This window comes from Danio aesculapii, chromosome 6 (genome assembly GCF_903798145.1).
Source record: "Danio aesculapii chromosome 6, fDanAes4.1, whole genome shotgun sequence".
Classification (NCBI taxonomy): Eukaryota; Metazoa; Chordata; class Actinopteri; order Cypriniformes; family Danionidae; genus Danio; species Danio aesculapii.
Genome location: NC_079440.1, coordinates 43,981,811 through 44,001,791, shown reverse-complemented (window position 1 = coordinate 44,001,791; position 19,981 = coordinate 43,981,811). Strand labels below are relative to the sequence as shown.

At 34.6% G+C, this 19,981-nt stretch overlaps 1 protein-coding gene across 2 annotated transcripts in view; it reads right to left on the bottom strand.

Annotated features, from left to right (window-relative positions):
- srgap3 (SLIT-ROBO Rho GTPase activating protein 3) overlaps positions 1 to 19,981 on the bottom strand; it is a 182,979-nt gene that overhangs the window by 126,399 nt on the left and 36,599 nt on the right. For both annotated transcript variants that reach the window (XM_056460338.1, XM_056460339.1), the window contains exon 2: positions 13,563 to 13,740. In XM_056460338.1, the coding sequence (XP_056316313.1) occupies positions 13,563 to 13,740 (178 nt within the window). The remainder of the gene's footprint in view (positions 1 to 13,562; positions 13,741 to 19,981) is intronic.

The window sequence follows — 19,981 nt, the reverse complement described above, 5'->3', positions numbered from 1 at the left end:
TACTACACATAATCAAGCATGCGTGACGCTTGTGATGTTTTCAGCATCTGTTATCTCACGGTACTGCAAAACACATTTTATCATTTATTTTTGGGGGAAAATGCTAAATCATGAACAGCAAATCTGTACAAATCATGTACAAGACAACCTGCAAAATAAATTATATCTTGAAGTTACTGTGACAGAAATAATCTACCAATGTTCACCAGAATGTAATATTACTCACAGTAATAATACTATTAATAGTAATCAATTACATGCATTAAAATTGTTTGTAACTAATAATCCAAAGATTAAATGCTCATTTTTAATTATGATTATGAACAAATGTCCATCAGTTAAAGGATGGCACAAGATTTTGATTTAATTCCCCTGGAACATTACAAAAAACAGAACTTTTTTCAAAAATTGGACTCCATATTTGGAGTATTTGGAACCTAGTCTTTGCCCTATCGTACTAAAAGGAATATTGTAACTGTATTACTATTATTTTACCTTTTTCTGATGTGTTTTATTTGGGATAGTCCAGTTTTATATATAATCTGAGCTTTTTTCTTTTTCCTTTTTTCTCCCTTGTTTTGTGTTGATATTTGTCTTTGTGTGTCTTTTGAACATGTATTGTTATGTCTGTATTATTGTGAAAATTCAATCCAATTTTTCAATCCAACATAATTATTTTAAAAAATAATGATTAAAAATGTTTGTGCAAAAAAAAATTAACAGGGCCAAAAAAAAAAAAAAACAACAACATGAAAGTACCTGACACTAAAATATATCTTCCACTCTAGACTGTAATTTACCGTTATACTGTTATAAATCGCACATAAATAAAAACACATATGAGTAACTTCAATGGAGCACATGGCTGAAATTTGACAATATATATTGTACGGACAAAATAAAAAGTATTATGCTCTATCGTTTATACTGTTGTTGCAAAATACACTGTAATACTTTTTCATAATTTATATGAGCACAATATAAAACACCATTACAAGGATGCAGACAGAAACATGACTAACACAATTATGAGAAAGTTGCTATCTTTAAAAGTACAATGTTTACAATTTGCAATATATTGAACAATATTTTGTTTTAGTTTTTATGCTAGACCTGTAATCATTAGTCTTTATATGAATTTGGCATTTTTATATTTCATTAATATTTATGTTATATTTCAAAATTTGTACATTTGAATGAGCAAGTTTTTGAGTTTTTACTTTAAATTGTAAAAAAATAGTTTTTTATATGTGGCCAATATCTATAAATATTATTTGATTGAATTTACAGAAACAGTACTATTGTGATATATATCGTTATCAGAATAGGAAATCACTTATATCATGGTATGAGATTTTTGCCACCCAGGCTCATTCTGATTACTTACCTCTATATTCATTTTTAGAGTGAGCAAAATACATCCCAGGAGCTACTTTTTTTTTGCAGTTTTTGTTTTTGCAAATCCACCAGAGGCCGCCGTGTACGCTTTTTGAGATCTCAAATTTCTCTCACGAGTGCCATTCGGATAAACTGCTAACAGCGGAAAAGCAGTCCACATGTAGGTAAGTGGTCAGCTGGTAAGCGAGAAAAGGAACATTATCATAACGCCTTGTAGCATTTGTTTTAGAGATGAAATGCAGCCATACGTAGCTCTGGCTACATAAGTTTTGCTCTCCAGAAACGTATACAGGGTTGCATTTTCAGAATGAGGCATAGGACCACGAGGTGGGAATCGAACTCGGGTTGCCGCAAGCACCGAAGTGCATGTGTCGACGCACTAACCACTACACCACTGGCGCCGACATCCTCAGAGGTTTTCAGTTAGAAGTAAGTACTTGTAAACAACTCTCTCAAACCCTCTCGAAGTCCAGCACTTCAAAGTACTGCAGCCTGGCGAACCAAACCATTAAAGCAGCAGAACTGACTATGTGTCAATGACTAATTAAGCATCACTGTCCTATGGCACCACCAAAGTATGAAACATGCATGTTTACTTAAACAGTTCTACAATTCAAAATGTGACACAGAAGCATGCAAGTATACAGAAAATTTCAACTGATAAATAGACGATCCATTTTGACAGGTTTTTTTTTTTTTGTCTTTTCCAACAGTAAAGATATCTAATCCAATGGAAAAAAAAAAACAGATAAGAGGTTATGCGTAAAGTACTCGAAAACACCCACGCTGGGTTCAAAACCACTTCACACTTAGCTTCATTAAATCAACACAAGCCATAAAACCCAATCATACAATCGCACTTACTGCTTGCTTCATTCAAGAAAGTGTTTTTTTATGTGCCAAGCTTGATACAGCTATATCAAAGAGTGTTTAATCCAGTCTGGGGTAGAGCTTGCTCAAGCTTATCTCTTGACAGAAAAGCAGGGGAAGGAATCAAGTGCCAAATCAGGAACTGTAGTGGAAAGAGAAACGGGGGCATATATGCTCCCCAGTTCAAATGTGTTTCCGCCTTTTAAGTAAGCTTCAATACATAGCAATGGCACTTTTTTTTTGCCAAACCCACTAACTCCCCCCTCCAACACACCAATAACACCCCCCCAATCCACAAACACGCAAAATGAGGCCACCAATGTATGATTACTCCCAGCTGTAGCCCCACGAGAGGGCTGGAAAAGAGAAAGAGAGAGAAAAAAAATTTGTCAGAGCAGTGAATGGTAGGACAAGGATTAGCTCAAAAGCTCATTGCTGATGATTCTGACCTCATTAATCTAACATTATTAGCCATATACAGGGACCCTAAACCACTGAGCATTTCATTTGGACTCAAATGTAGAGGTATTAGTCAAATCTGTCATGATTTACTCACTTCACACTCAAACTCACCTTCTTTGGTCGAATAAGTGAATTTTAAAACACATTCAAACATGAAAACATATTCAAGACCATCATTTTTATGCATCATACAGTAAATGAGTAAGGACTGCGGCAACACTATAATAACTGCATTTTTAAAAAATGAATGCGCTCTTTGAAGTCAAACAATAAGCCAAAATTGAAGTCATCATTTACAGAAATACGATCATTAGGTTTCCCTGTGGCACATTTGTGAAAGACTGCTCAATTGTGAGTGAATGGGTTGATTCAGTTCAGTCTAAATGATTTGTCGATGAATTGCATTTATACCAATTTCAAGTATAACTGATGTTAAAGTCAAAGTGAAAAACATTAAGGGTGTACTCACACTAGGCTATCCGAACCATGCCCAGACACGTTTCAACTTTCATTTCCCAGTTCATTTGATAAGTTTGAGTGCTCTAAATTGGGCCCAAGCATAGTTCAGTTGGCGAGCCTTGAAAGAGGTGTGGCGGAGCGCAGTTCGGTTGGGCTTTGGCATGCTACGCTTGTTAGCACATCACAAACGACTTAAAGTAATACAAAACAATAGAACCAAAGCAATCTCCATTGTACTGAGCGAGAGCGCTTCTCTTCTGTTAAAATGAACAGTCACATCATCGGTGACGTAAGCGTAAACATTGATGAACAAAATTTGGCATAAACTTCATCCAGAGAACAGCAGTTCTGTGGGTGAAAATGCATTGTTAATGCCAAAGGTCGGTGAATGGTCAGATTAATTGTTCACACTGAATCTGAGATAACCAAGGTTTGCAGAAGAGCGCCTCTGAAAACACAGCATCTCAAACCATGAAGCAGACGTGCTACAGCAGCAGAAACACATCAAGAACATCTATCAGCAAACTGGAGCTACAATTCACACAGGCTCACCAAAATTGGACAACCAAAGTCGGTCTAGTCTGATGAGGATCAAAATTTGGCATAAACATCAGGAAAGCATGTCTCCATCCCATCTTGTATCAGTGGTTCAGATTGATGGAGATCACAAAGTTTAAATCATCTCAAACCAATATGCTAGAAAAGATCTGTTGCTACTTCTGACACATTGCAGATCACAGGAGGGAGGAATAAATGTGAATAACAACTTAAGCTGCAGTTGAAGTTCAACTGGAGAATAGTTTAAATACAGCATATGAGTTATAAGACAAACTTTTATTGAACTTTATGGAGCTTTTGCATCCTTTTTAAAAACTGGATGACTCCAGTAATTGCATGGGAGAGACTGTTAAATCATTTAAAATGTCTCGTTTTAAGACCTCCTATGAGTTTGGAATGGCGTGAGTATGGGAATGTATAAATGACTTTTCATTTTTAGATGAACTAATCCTTTAATGTTTAAGTCTGCGAGATTCACTTTCCAAGCACACAAGATCCCAAGAGCTTTGGCATGCTCTCTGAGAGGCTTGGCAGTGAGTGAATGAAGGCCGGAGGTGGAGGGAAGGTGCTGCCGTGCGAGGAAAAGAGGAATGCAGCAGGAACGCACTGCAGGCCAGTTGGATTTCAGGCTTCTGTCCAACAGGCTGCAGCAAATCTAGGCTGAATGTTGCCACATCTACACATTAGAACTGCATCCTATGGCCCAAAAACACTTTCTTGCATTAACCATATAGGGGTCAAATATTAAGGGTGACTGCTAAATATTTAATCATATTGCAAAAAGTCTGGATCTTAATTTTTATTTGAACAAATAAACACTTACTTCAGCTAATATAACGCATCTTAACTGTATATAGGCAAATTAAAATAGTTAAATAATACATGTCCTAAATTTCAAGGTCACTGCTTATTTCAATTCAATTCATCTTTGTTTCTATAGCACTTTTACAATGTACACAATTCTTGAGTTTTTTTCAGGGGACAACTTAATCAATCCACTTCAGTTTGTAGAAACCAATAAGCTAACTTAATTCCTTAATAATGTCCCAACATAATTCGATTGTGTGGAACCCAGCATTTTTTACAGTGTAAATTGTGTGAAACCAGCTTAACATATAGATGAAGTTCTAGTAAATTGAATCTGCTTCATTCCACTTCCCACAGTTGAAGTTCAGTTTAGTTCAGTGTAATGTTAATGTTACTGTTAAAAGCCAGCTTAGTCCTATTTGAAGATGTACAATGTAAAACCCAACAGTCAACTTTACCAAATGAATTGAGTGTAGCTAACTTAAAATTTACTGAAAGTTAATTCTACTCATTTGAAAAGAGTTTTGAACTTAGTATTGAAGGTAATGAGTTAATAAAATACCTTATTACTTCAACTTAAATAGAGTAGGTTCACAGTACTTATATAGATTAGTTTTTTTTAACTCAAATGGTGTTTAGCAATTGATTTCCTCAAACAGTTTGAGTTGCCTTAACTTATTGGGTTTTAAAGTACTCAGTTGGTTTGAGTTCTCTTCATTTATTGGGTTTTCTGTGCTCATATTGCTTTGTTTATTCAAATGGATTAAGTTCACAGTACTCATTAGGATTAGTTTTAACCTTTGTTGCAATTGGTTTCCTCGAATGGGGTGAGTTACCTTAACTTATTGGGTTTAGCACAAAATAAACAAAGGCAAAAATAGTGAGCTGTTCCAGATGTTCAGATGAAGACCAAAGGGATGAAACTTTCAGACAAAGCAAGTGAAGCTGGTCAGTCCAAATAAAGCAGGGAAAATAAGTATTAACTATGTCTCCATTTTCTCAGAAAACATATTTCTAAAGGTGCTGTTGACTTGAAATTTTCTCTGGATGTTGGTAACAACAAATGCAAAGAAAACAATGCTAATTAGTTTACAAATGAAGTTATATGTAATAAAATGAAATGACACAAGGAAAAAGCATTGAACACATGAAGAAAGAGAGGTGTAGAAAGGCAGTAAAAGCCCAGACAGCAGCTGAAATTTCTCTTCTTCAGCAACCCTCTGCGTTTTGTGAATGTAAATTAATAATAGTTGCTTCAGTCCAACATCTACTATCAGGATGATGAAGATGAAACCAGGGTGGACATTTCTGCAAGACAACGATCCAAAACATAGCCAAGAAAACTCTCAAATGCTTTCAGAGAAAGTCAAGCTGTAGAATGGCCCAGGAAATCACCTGATATGACTCCAATATAAAATACAAATTAAAGATCAGATTTGATAGACGAGACCCACATCAAGATTTTTACACTCTGTTGAAGTCTGTAAAAAAAACTCCCACCTGGGCAATTCATGTGACTTTATTCTTTAATGAGAGGCGTCTTTAAGCTGCCGTCACCAAAAAAGCCTTTTATATAAAATATTAAATTCGCTTCAGTAGTTCAGTACTTTCTCCTTTTGTCATTTCATTGTTATTACACACAGCTCATTTTTCAGATTATTTAGTTTTGTTTTATTTTTATGTTTGTATTGTGTTTGAGCAGGGGTGTCCAAACTTGGTCCTGGAGGGCCAGTGTCCTGCACGTTTTAGCTCCAACTTGCTTCAACACACCTGCAAGAATGTTTCCAGAAAGCCTAGTAAGAGCTTGATTAGCTAGGCCAGCTGTGTTTGATTGGGGTTGGAACTAAACTTTGCAGGACACCGGCCCTCCAGGACCGAGTGTGGATATCCCTGTGTTTGAGTTTTTACCAAAATCTGGTTAAATTCGATGTCAATAGCTCCTTTAGAAATATTATTCCCAGGAAAAAGATGTGTTCAATACTTATGTTCCCCCCTCTGTATGCAGAATATTGCATCTTTACTCACTAATTTTTAACAATAAAGACTGTAGTACATTATTTCTGAAAAAAAGCGCTTTTAGAAATGGTTCTTTCATTCTGTCAAAAAAATGTCCTGGCAGACTCTACACTACTTTGCCTCATAGGCAAGTGCATGAAAGTCATGCATAACTTACAGAAATCTGTAAGGACTCAAATATTCATGAGATTATGAATTAATACTCAATGAATAAATGCACACTGCTATGATCAGCATGTATAAAATATTTAATGTAAATTACTTATAGGTTAATATGTTGTATGGGCTATAGTGAGCCACATGAGATTTAAGTATATTACTGCATGTACTTACATTAACACTGATTAAAAAGCTTTAAATAATAAAGGAAACTCACTTATCCATGAGTAATATTTACATGTACCTAATTTTGCTATATTGTAAAACACCTAATAATTTTTTCGAAAACATGTATTCATATTCTCTAGGATGTACTAAAGATTGTCATAAATAACACAGCATTTTAATAATTCAAAATTATAGTTAATTTTCTTTTTATGTTTTTGAAATATCACAAAAAATCTAACAAATTAAAATAAAATAATGTAACTATAAAAAATCTGATTAAAGCTACAATATCATTGAAACATTTGGTGGAAATAACCATCAGGTTAATGAAAGACAGCAGATGTTTCACACATAAATGCCTCTGCCACCCTTCTGTAGTTTAAATCACTGAAACAAATGGGTTTTGTTTTAAAAACAATGAATAATTGAAACCTTTTTTTAATTTGTGAATCAATTCATAAAAACTCTACAACACAGATGCCCTCAATGCATCTCTTTCCATTTCTTTCAATTAAAACAAAAAATAAATAAATAAAATCAGTATTCAGCCTAACAAAACAACTTAGTGGTCACATCCTTTAAATAGCTTTCCATCAGCCAAACTGCGCTGCAAAATAAATTCAGTTTAAATGTAATCTATGCCTGTTTTAAAGCATGGAGACAGAGCTGAACTGCAGAGCATGTTGGATTAGTATTCAGGTACTGTGTGTTGCAAGTCTCAACACCAATACACCTCAATGAGACTGTAATAACAACACATGCAGGCCAAGGAAAGAGGCAAGATAAAGAACAGGAGACAGACTGAAAATAAAACTAAACATGTGCAATAACACACACACACACACACACACACAAGGAAAATTGACTTTGCATTCTGACTGGTAAAGCTCAGCATGATGACAAGTCTGCTTTGTGGAGATAGGAAGAGGCATTTATTGACCCCAAACACTCACACATGGACACAAACACACAAGCGGTCATTAATGACACTATTGTAGACATTTTCTTATCTCCTCTAGACACGTCATGGTGTGTAAGGAACTATATAAGCTGAGGACAGTTGGCTTTTTATGAAGGGATTTTTTTATTTAAACATAAAGAGATGGGAAAACTGGTATTATGTTTTTGTCAATGGAAATATAACAAAAACTGTTTAAAAGGATTAAGGCATAAACTAAATTTAATGTGGCTGCAACCACTTATGAGTTTATTTTATTTTTTTCAGATTAACACAAAAGAAGATAATTTAAAGGGGAATGATGCTTTCTTTACTTTGTTTTGTCTCGTTTCTAATCCAAATTTAAAAAAAAACAGACCAAGTAAATAATAGAGTTTTATTTTTACTGTCAGAAGAAATAATAAGTGAAAATTAAGAGTTTTCCCTCAAACAAGCTAATTTATCTGCCAATGATGTAGGTGAAATAATCTTTTGCTTTGAAATGTGGATATTTGGACTCTAAATGGAACAAAAATTGTCAGTAAGAATTTTTTTTCATAAATCCTATAAATTCCATATAAATACAGTCAAAAATACAATTCTGTAAATTCTGTAGCTCCTGTAAACTATAATTCAGACTCATAATTACATATATTACAGATGCACACATTGTGATATCGATGCTTAAATTATACATTGTACAGCCCTATTACCAACTGTCATTTTCTGAAAAACAGATTTTCCCAGTGATGGGTTGCGGCTGAAAGGGCAACCGCTCCGTAAAAAAAATGCTGGATAAATTGGTGGTTCATTCCGCTGTTGCAACCCCAGATTAATAAAGGGACTAAGCTGAAAAGAAAATGAATGACAAACAAATGGAAATATACATATGGAAGAATATATCTATACAATAAGTCAAATATTAACATTTCACTCAAACCCAAGCCTAATAATCCAGTAAATATGGATAAACTTTTACAATATAAAGTTGTCACTTTTTCCCCTATATGTCCATCTAAACAATTTCCAGCAAAGAAAAGAAAGAGAAAAACCCTCCTCGCTCCTGCATGTGACTGCAATTTATTCATAAAGAAAGCTGATTCTGATCCAAAAGAGCACAAGTACATCTTTCCACTGAAAAGGGAAAAGTTTGTTGTGGATTGTACGCATTTGTTTGTGTCTGCTTGTTTCTTAGCATGAGTCAGCTCAGCTTGCGGTGAGGCTTGCGTCAGCAAAAATAGAACACGAAAGCTGACAAAATAACAGAGAAAAGGGGAAAGGGAGAAGTACAAAAACAGAAGCGACTACAGAAAATGACAAGGCCAGACGCAAGGGCCAGGAGAGCAGCAGCCATTTCTCATTGTTGTCTGCAGTAATGTAGTCAATGGTGCAGTGAGAGAGGGCCCTCCTCCACCAGCTGCTATTAATTAAAGCCAGCCAATCCTGCAGAAATGCACTCGCAACACAAACCTACTTTCATTTAGAATGCCACACATATTAGTTCAAGTGTCTAAAAATGGTGTTCAACTTTAGGAATTATTGTTTCATAACCTGACAAAAAAAACAATAATAATTGAATAAATAATAAATAATTGAAAAATCCTTAATTATTTACTGCATCGGGCTGGGTGGTATGACCAAAACTTTATTTCATGGTAACGATATCTTTCACAATGTAGTTTTATATAAAGGCAGCTATTCCAGAAAATGTACAAATGGACTTTATATAATAAATAAGAAAATAAAAGAACTTTATCTTATTTGATATCTTATTTTTTATCCTCATAAAAATAGTAAACAAAATTAGAGATACATAGGTCAACCATCCAGAGACTGGAATTGGCCTATTTGTCACATGACCGGCTTGATCGGTGATCTGCCAGTCATCTCGCCAATTTCAGCCGATCCGGTTTGTAAGCAGCAAACAATAATAGAAAACATTAATAGAAAATTACTATACAAAGCTATACAGTTATTAAACAAAATATATTACAACAATATACATATTATGTAAAATATTATGTACTGTCATCATGGCAAAAATAAAATAAATCAGTTATTAGAAATGTGTTAACATAAATATTCTCTCTGTTAAACAGAAATTGGGGGAAAAAATGAACAGAGGGCTAATAATTCAGGGGATTTAATAATTCTGACTTCAACTGTATATATATTTTTATATATTTTATAATTAAAAATCTGAATTGGCAAAAATCGTTATCAGCAGGTCACACTTAGCAAAAGAATCGGAAATCAGAACTACAAGAAAATTGTAATCGGTGCATCTCTAAAGAAAATATTACTTTAGATGAACAACAAATTCCACCGTATGTCACATTTCACAGTTTTATGTAGGCAGACCTTATTATTACTATAAACATTCATTAAGTAACCTATTCTCACAGATATCAAATATTTTCAAAGTAAAAGGAAAACAAAACTTAAATCAAAAAAATTATTGAAAAAATAAACATGTAAACAACATTAAGGAAATATCAAACTGTCTTTTTTTCCTTCGAAAATACTAATTATAAACAATTACAATTCTTGTATCATTATTGAAACTAAGTGATTACTTCTTGTTGAAAAAAAAAGCAATCTGCAATACTGCCAGTCTTCCATGAAGCGCTTTTCTCAGCCTCATGCATGCAGTATGTGAGTTGGCCACGCCCACTTATTTACATTTTGCATTGTACACGGAATAAAAATTATTTTATGGTACACATTTCATTCTATGATATATATATATATCTCATCATACTGTCCAGCCCTACTGCAAAATGTAACCAACAGAAGAACTCAGAATAGAATTATAATTATTTCTGAAGTATAAAAAGACACCGTAGACTGTAGAATTTTGAAATATATTTAACTGTTATTTAAATTAGTAATAATATTTCACAATAGTGTTTTTACTCAATTAAAAAAAAATTTAGTAGTGTTACCATGATAACTGGATTCATGGTAAATCACTGTATATTTTCTGACAATTAGTATTACCATTTTAAATAATTGTCATTATCATCAAAACTGTGATTATCACTATTTTAAAAACTCTGTAAATTGTGTAACAATTGTGTGTGCGATAATACTGATAACTATGATCATTTTTGTCACTATAACCAATAAAATATTACATTTTCCTACTGTTAGGTCTCTAAAATGCAGATTGGTTGGCACATTTTAAAAACAATTTTTTTAAGCATACATACAGCTGTAAGAAACCACTTGAAAATTAATGATTTATGGTTATGTGTTTGAGTATTTTTTATTATGTATGCTCCTAATGACATTTCTCCCCAAACTTGAAAAAAAAAAAAGTGTTGTCAACAAATAAAATCCATCTCAAGCTGCCAGAATGCGTTTCTACAGCCGTTTTAGAGCATTAGTAAGATCCGTTACTTTCCTTTGCTCAATGCGTCTGACTGAGGTCTTGTTAGCAGAAGTTTTACTGCAGACTCAGAATCCATTGTTGGCTTGAAGCCACAAGAGCCGATAATCACTCGCTGGTCTCAAGCCCTCAAGTCAAACCTTTCAGCATTACTGAAACCTTTCTAAAACACATACTGGTCAAAGACAAGACATCTGCTTCCAATTAAATCTATAAAAGCAAATGTGAAAATGCTGGGTTCCACACAATTCCTTCATGTTGTCCCAACTTAAATCTATTAAGTTAACTTGATAATTTACAAATTTAAATGGTTTAAACATAAAATAAGCAAGTTGTCCCCCCCAAAAAACTTAAGAATTGTGTTGTTTTAGCTCATTTTAAACAAGTAGTTTTGAACAAACAGCAAAAGTCATTTGTTTTTAGTGTCTATAAAGTAAAAATAAAGTTTGTATTTGTATTTTGGAGCTTCACTATTTGTTTTCATATGAAATAATTATGGTTACGATTATAAATATTCTTGACAAGATAATTTTGGTATGTAAACTATACATTTTGGAGGGTGTCTTCTGTCAATCATTGTAAAATTGACACATTCTAATTTATATAGAAAAACATTATGCGGGATTTTTATGTTGATTTGATCCCTGAAATCACTTTTTCCGTAATTTACCCTTAAAATAATCCGAAAATAAAAGTTATTGTTGCCTATTAAAATGACATACAATTACAACACCATTACCATTATTCAAATACCATTCTCAATAGACTTAAAATGACCTGTCAACTTATATATATTTATATTTAAAAAAATGTCCATATAATTAAAGTCAGAGTTGCTTTTTCATTTTTAGGTGAACTATCAAGGTAAGGTCTTTTTTAAGGTTGGGTCAGAAAAGGGTCAATTAGTCTGGAGCAGCAAATGTACATCCTCTTTTGAGGGAACATTTAATTCAAAAGGGTATTTCATTTAAATTAACAGCCTAAGATAACATTCTAATGTGTAAAAGTCTGCGGGCATTTAACAACTTCTTAAAACTTTGTGGAAACGTCCAGAAAGAGGAGCAGCCCTTGTATAAAGGACGATTATAACCAACAGCAAAAGAGAGATTTTAAATTCACCAACGGCAATTTCTGCTCTGATGAAAAAAAAAGCTCTGAGATAAATTGTGAAACAGAGGGAGAAAAGAAGAAGACTGACATAATCTGGCAAGCACGGTTAAAGGAACAGTTCACCAAAAATGCAAGAGCTGTTGTCGCACCAAAAAGGAAATTTGTTGGAATTTTCACTGTGACCAAGACTTCAAAGCTCAAGGACCAAAATAAATCAATATCCTAAAAGTAGTAGTCCATGCATACAGTATACCCGTTTTCTGTATTCCAAGTGTTGTGAAGCCAAACAATATATTGGTTAACACAGGTTTGAAGTGAAACCATTTTTATCACTGACAAGCTTTGTAGAGTGAAAAATCTGCTATTGTAAATTATTTATCAGATATTTCTACTGTGGCAATAAAATTAAAGGGATAGTCAAAAATGAAAATGTATTTACTATTTACCCACCCTCAAGTGGTTAAAAAAATAAGGATTTTTTAATTCTGTTAAACAAAAGAGAAGATATTTTGAAGAAAGCTAAACAAATGTTGCTATGGAATATTATCAATGGTTACAGCATGCTTTTTTAAATATCTTTGTTTTTGTTCAACAGACAAATAGGTCACAATAGGTCATTCAAATAGGTTTGGAATTTTCAGTATTGGATGTACTATGGTTTTAGAGAACAATTTATAAACACTTGATTTTTATCTTGTGCGTTTGACTTTTGTGGACGGCCAAATAGTGAATAGTAAATTAGTGAAATTATAAAAAATATTCTCGATGTTGCAATATTGGCAGATTTGGAATGGCCAACTGAAATGCTATGCCTGTAATTTATTTGATTTTCATGTAGACAACTTTCTGTTGGAGGGTTTCAGTCACTTTACAAAGGATCACCATCTTGCAAAGTCTGTGAAAACTAGAAAGTTGGGCTGCCAAGTAAATAGGGTTTTTCAGAAAATTATTCAAATGAGGCATTAAGTTAACATCAATAATTGCAATCTAAGAGTTTTCTCAAATTTTTTGTTAATGTTCTTTTAATAATTATAGTAATGATGATCAAAGTTCATTTAATAATATCTCATTTAAAAATTATGTTGTGCTTCACAATATGCTTTAAAAAGTATAAAGATAAGCTCAGATTGGACTAAGCAGTGAATAAAAAAAGGATTAAAAAAAGGTTTGTTTTTTTTTTCGTTTTAGGTGAACTATTCATACTTGCACATATCAGTAAAGCCTTACCTAGGGCCACGGATCTTTGAGGAAAACCTCTCGGCCAGTTTCTCCAGACTGCGCGAATACTCCAGCTGAATCTCTGCCTTACGCCGGAAAAACTCTTGCAGGTCCTGCAACAGCTGGATCCGAGCCTCTGATTGCTGCTCCAGGCACTTGAACTGCTCCACCAACTGATTACGGATCTCTGAGCAACAAAATACACAAACACATCAGCTTGACTCAGCACAATTCTAGACATGCACATATACAACAAATTCCAATAAATTTTCCAATTGAACCCATACAGCAGACATTCAGTCATTCATGACTAACAGATAACATTTTTGTGAGAGCTTTTTTATACATTTATTTAAACATTTGGAACAACCATTTAGGTCACTCCCAAAACTCAGCAAAAAGTGTGTGACCAGTATACATTGCATCATCCATCCTAGAGTATATATCCATCCAATATTGATTAATATTAATAGGATATGTCTACGCAAACTGGGAAAGGGAAATGCAGAAACCCTAAATACATTCAGCCCATTCAGTCAGGCCTGTGATTTGTCCTTTAATAAAAAATGAATGAGACTGAAATCCACACTTGTTTGGTCATGAGCCATGATCTAAGCTTCAGAATATAGCTGTACTGTTGATCCTTGGCCAAGCTTAAAGGGCACCTATGATGCAAAATCGTCTTTTAGAAGCAGTTTAGACAGAACTATGTGCAGGTATAGTGTGTCCACTGTCATATTGGAGTGATAGAAACACAACAAGTCTCTTATTTTTCTCCAGAAGTTAAAATAGGATCCAAATAGCAGTGATTTTGAGGCCCACCGCAACCTGACGTTGAAGTGCAGTTTTCCCCGCCCAACAAATTGATTGATAGGCGCATATTAACATGTCTCCATAGTAACGTATATAAACATGTCCACAGAAAAGGATTTGCAAAGAAACTGGGATTAAAAGACCTGTTCCAACTCTCTATGATCAGCTGCACCTCAGAAATGAGTTATAAACTATTTTAAATGTTTTTAAAGCAGAGCATGTTTGTAATAAAGTACATACAGTAAAATCGCTATGTAACTCAAAATCCCCACAGGCGCATAATGTTAGTACCGTAAACGTGCGTGTTTGTACTGCAAACTTTGTAACAGCATTTGTGTGTGACTCATCGTTGCATTAAGGCTTTAATAAACTTCTGTCTTTGACTAATGAGCTGGATTCCTGCGTTTCTGTCTCTGTCACCGACTGCTGTTTATCTGAAGTAATGCATGAGAAGCAGACACGAACATGGGATTGATGGGCAGGGAGAACCAGCTCATTTACATTTAAAGAAACAGGCTACAAAAAGAGCTACACTTTGCTTTGAGCTCAAAATGGGTATATTCTGCATTGTATAATAAATTCTATGATGGGTATTTTGAGCTGAAACTTTACAGACAGATTCTGGAGACACCAAAGATTGATTTTACATCTTGAGAAAGAGTTAAAATATGAGCCTTTTAAGGTGTGAAGACGCAAAGAATTTAAGGTGATTTTAAACTAGTTGATTAGTGATGTTTAGATTAACAAGACTAAAACACCCATCGACATTTATTTATACATTAGACAGGTAGAATGATAGTTAGAATGCTAGAGGAGCTTAGGAGAAGAAGAGCCTAAATGAAAGACCAAACATTTTTATTTTATACTGATAGAACAAACTGGATGGATGGATGGATGGATGGATGGATGGATGGATGGATGGATGGATGGATGGATGGATGGATGGATGGATGGATGGATGGATGGATGGATGGATGGATGGATGGATGGATGGATGGATGGATGGATGGATGGATGGATGGATGGATGGATGGATGGATGGATGGAAGTTTGGAATGATGAATGGATGGATGGATTGAAGTTTGGAATGATGAATGGATGGATGGATGGATGGAAGTTTGGAATGATGAATGGATGGATGGAAGTTTGGAATGATGAATGGATGGATTGAAGTTTGGAATGATGGATGGATGGATGGATGGATGGATGGATGGATGGATGGATGGATGGATGGATGGATGGATGGAAGTTTGGAATGATGGATGGATGGAAGTTTGGAAGGATGAATGGATAGATGGATGGAAGTTTGGAATGATGAATGGATGGATAGATAGATGGAAGTTTGGAATGATGAATGGATGGATAGATTGAAGTTTGGAATTAGGAATGGATGAATGGAAGATTAAAATGATGAATGGATATATGGATGGAAGTTTGGAATGATGAATGGATGGATGGATGGATGGATGGAAGTTTGGAATCATGGATGGAGGGATTCTGCTTTGGAATAGGAAAACAATAGAAAGATAGGTGGAATGTTAAATAGATGTAACAACAGACACAATGACTTAATGATAGAAGACATAATTTAATTACAGACAGACAGATGGATAAAAAGTTATATTGAATGATAGAAAGATGGAATGAAAGACAGAATGATCAATAGATTGTTGGATGATAGAACGCAGAAATGAACAGTAGTATCTTTTTTCAGTTGTAGCACTTGCTGCCATTTAGAGAAACTAATATTTAAGAACAAAGCCGGTCTTCACAGAAAAATCATTGAGTTGGTTAATTATAAAAGAGGGGTTTACTGCCAAAAACAGTGTGTTGTTGAAGTGACAGGCTGTTCCCTCAGTGCTCAGAGAGAGAAGCGAGAGTTATTCCAACATGACAGCGAAGTACATGTAGGTTGTACAGTAAGTCATGTCCCTCGGGCAGTGAGCTTCCACAGTCTTAAAGTAAAGCGTCTTTCATGTGTGATTTCAAAGAGCCCAGGGTTGCTTCTAATAGTTCCTTTTAGGAAATAATTCATTATTTGAATTCCCTCTGCTAAAATTAACAGAATGATTAGGCAACAGTAAAAGTAAATCATTCCAAAAACAGTGAAAGCTTGAAAACAAATTTACTGGAAATAAAATAAATCCACTGTGATATTGACTGACTCGAGATAAGCTTCTCGGGTGAAAGAAATTCAGATCTGCTGCTAACATCTAGTGACACCTTTAGCCCTGTCATAATGTCAAAGGTGTCAAATAACTGTTCTGCAATTTTTTTTCTTCACATATGTAACACTTCAAAGCTAAATTAAATGTAAAAATTAATCAGCTCAGGCTCACTGCAATACTCTGACACACTGCAAACCTGAAACACACACTGCATCTGCACTTTTCAAATGATAAATTAAAATAATAAATAATAATTAACAAATTAAAAGGATAAAAAAAATGATAAGAGACATAATAAACTATATATTTTTTTCTCTATAGCAGATTATTAAACAACAGTATCATAAAAAAGAAGCATGCATGCTAGTAAAAATTTACATAAAGATATGTCGATGCTTTAAAAGTGAAATTTCCAGTGTCTAGAGCCGGGGTCACCAATATGGTGCTCGTGGGCCTGTTCTAAAAATAGCTCACCATAGTGCCACTTACCAGTAAGCAGCATCTAATATTTTTTGTGGGTATTCTTTTTAGATCACATTTGCATTGACTTTAATTTGAAAATGACATTAAGTTATAATAAGTTAATAATATAATATAAGTTATAATATATATAAATTTTCTATTTCATATTAGATCAGAGCTAGCTGGTCTCCACAGCAATGGTTGCGGGTGCAGTAAAGGGGAGGAGATGACTTGAAAACATGGCAGAAAAAGAAAAACCTATCATTTTCACAGTGAATAGGGGGAAGAGTTATTTTTTGCTTCATTTGGCGACGGCAAAGTGGCACAATGTTGAGAGACATTTCAGAATGTGTCACGCAAGCTAACGTTACCATGCTAAGTAAAAAAAAATTATCACTATGGGGAAAAAAAATGCTGTTTTATGATAGTAAAAGTATATCGACAATGTTTTTGATGTATTTGTTACCTTTTGTATCACCACAGTTTTACTATCAACACTATGATTAAAAAGAGCCCATCATTATGTTGTGGCTAACTGCAAAAAATAGTTCTTGTAGCAAAATCATGGTAAATTTTTAGCAAGTGTCAATTTCATCTGGAAACTACAATAAAATAAATATATATTTATGTTTTGCATTGTTTTCAAGAAATGTAAACAGTCTAAAACAAGCCTAGATTAAAACATGCCAGTATGTTCAACTTTTGTAGAGTAGCAATGGGAGGGCGTTCAGTACTGTTGTAACATTGCACTAGGATGGCGAGCCACAGTGCACCATTACAGTCTTGGGTTAACCACCTAACCTGGCTCTTCCTTTAGAAGCGCGTTCAACTGCCTGCTGGTCTTATTTTGTGGTTAAAACCCATGTGGGCTCTATTTAGAGGTAGCTTACATATTGAACAAAGCACTAACCAACCCTAAGCATGTTGACGTCGTTCTCCGAGACAAAATTTCTGCTTTTCCTGTTTTCTCACTCTTTTCTCAGCGTGTATTCGTGTGACAAAACAAGAGTGCCTAGAGGAACGCCCCAGAAACATCTGACACCGTTTCACATGAATGGCAGGCAGGACTTTTTAAAAAAAAAAAAAAAAACTCGTAAAAAAAGAGCGAGTTTAAAAACCTGCAGCAGTGCAAGAGCTGGAAAATAGGTCACGTTGTAAGCGAGCTTCTCACGGAGACCCTGAGCAATTGCAGAATTATTCACAAGAAAGAGGATTTGAAGTGCGCTGAGATCACTCCGTGGCTTTGCTTGATGTGCTGCTCTTTGGAGGAGGAATGCTGTGAATCTTCGTCCCTTCAACCTCTGTGTAACACTCGGGTTACTTTAGAAGCACAGAATTGCTTAACAGAAGGATTTCTCCGGAATACCCTTATTCGATGAGTATCCGAACTTCTGGCTGCAGAGAGACTCAGCAAATAGTTGAAGGATTGCGTCACGCAATGGCCGACGCGCCTCTGAATTACACTTTAAAAACAAACACATGAGTTCCGAGCATCTGATTTCAATGAAAATAAGTAGCGCGTTCCTCATATTAGCAAGACATGATGACTAAGCCCTCTGAGTAAATACAGACGATGGATCCCTATTCTAGAGTAAAACCAGGGAGCCAAAAATACACAAAAGATCATCTAATTATACAGGCAACAAGCTTAACCTTTCATTTAAAGGTTTCCTAGCAGATGATATCTAGGAAGATACTATCAATTATCCTATGGAGTGCGAGTCATTTTCTTTCCCTTCCCTCTAAACCATTTCCATCTGAGTCTTGGGTCTTTTTGACTATAGAGGGGACTTGATGGAGGATCTCTTAAAGAGATTGCAGAAATGTTCTTTGTAATTGAAACTTGCAAGACGTGCTTTTAGTAGGTGTTGGTCTGGAGTTGTGGTTCTCAAATTGGGGTCAGAGGAATGCTGTTGGCCTTTGAAAGTCTTTTATTTTCATCAGGATTCATAACTTTTCAATTTCGCTCCTGTTTTAAAATTTTGAGGTACTGTTGGTTTTTATGCATTAATATGTATTTTGCAGCCATACTTTGTTTTCTAACAGCGAGGACCACAACGGAAACAAGCCCAGGGCTTTATTGTGTTTTTGTCCTCAACGGTTTTGTTTCAAAATGTATGGGATACTTGTGTTTTTGTACAGTTTGTCTAAAATCTGTCATATTAAAATTCAATTCAATTGAATTCAACTGTAATACATTTTAAAATGTCATTTAATGAAACGTACACTGTAAAAATAATGGGTTCCACACAATCGATTTGTGTTGGGACAACATTAAGAAATTAAATTAAAGGTGCAGTAGGTGATTGTCTTCGGAAACATTTTTTGTTGTGCTGGTTGAGTCTCATCACATTCCAATAGTAATGATTAAAGTAAATGATCTAAATGTATTCATATGTATTTTTATATTCTGGGTAAAGCATAAGCCTAAAAAAATGTTCGTACAATTAAAATTTGTCAGGTCGACAATTCCCATAATTCTGATAAGTAGAAACGGTCTGTCAACAAATGTAGATTTCTACATCTGCGCACCCATTCACACAGATCCGCCGTTTGTGTGTGCACATGGACCACGTTCACGTGCACACGAGTGAGAGTGACAGCGGTAAAAATAAATGCTGAATCAAAACTTTTTTAACTCCTGAATCAATATTGGAGTTACTTTTGCACGCTGGAGGAAGGATGACACCATGGCTGAAGTATTTCTTTTAGACAGGTAATGTTATGTTTTAAAACTATTTTAGTCATGCAAAGCTTATGTAGATTTAGTTGTTACGAATGGGCTATATGCACAGAAGTGTTGTTCAGCCACTGAAATCTTCCGGTGAAAGATTGATGTGACTATTTTCAGATTCATAAGCTTTTACAGCATCGATTATGTAGATTTTTATTCAGTTTAAAAATAAAACATAGGTAAATAGCGCTATTCTGTCTAGCCTGCTTTACTGAGGTGAAGATGGTTTTATATTCACATTGGTTCATTTT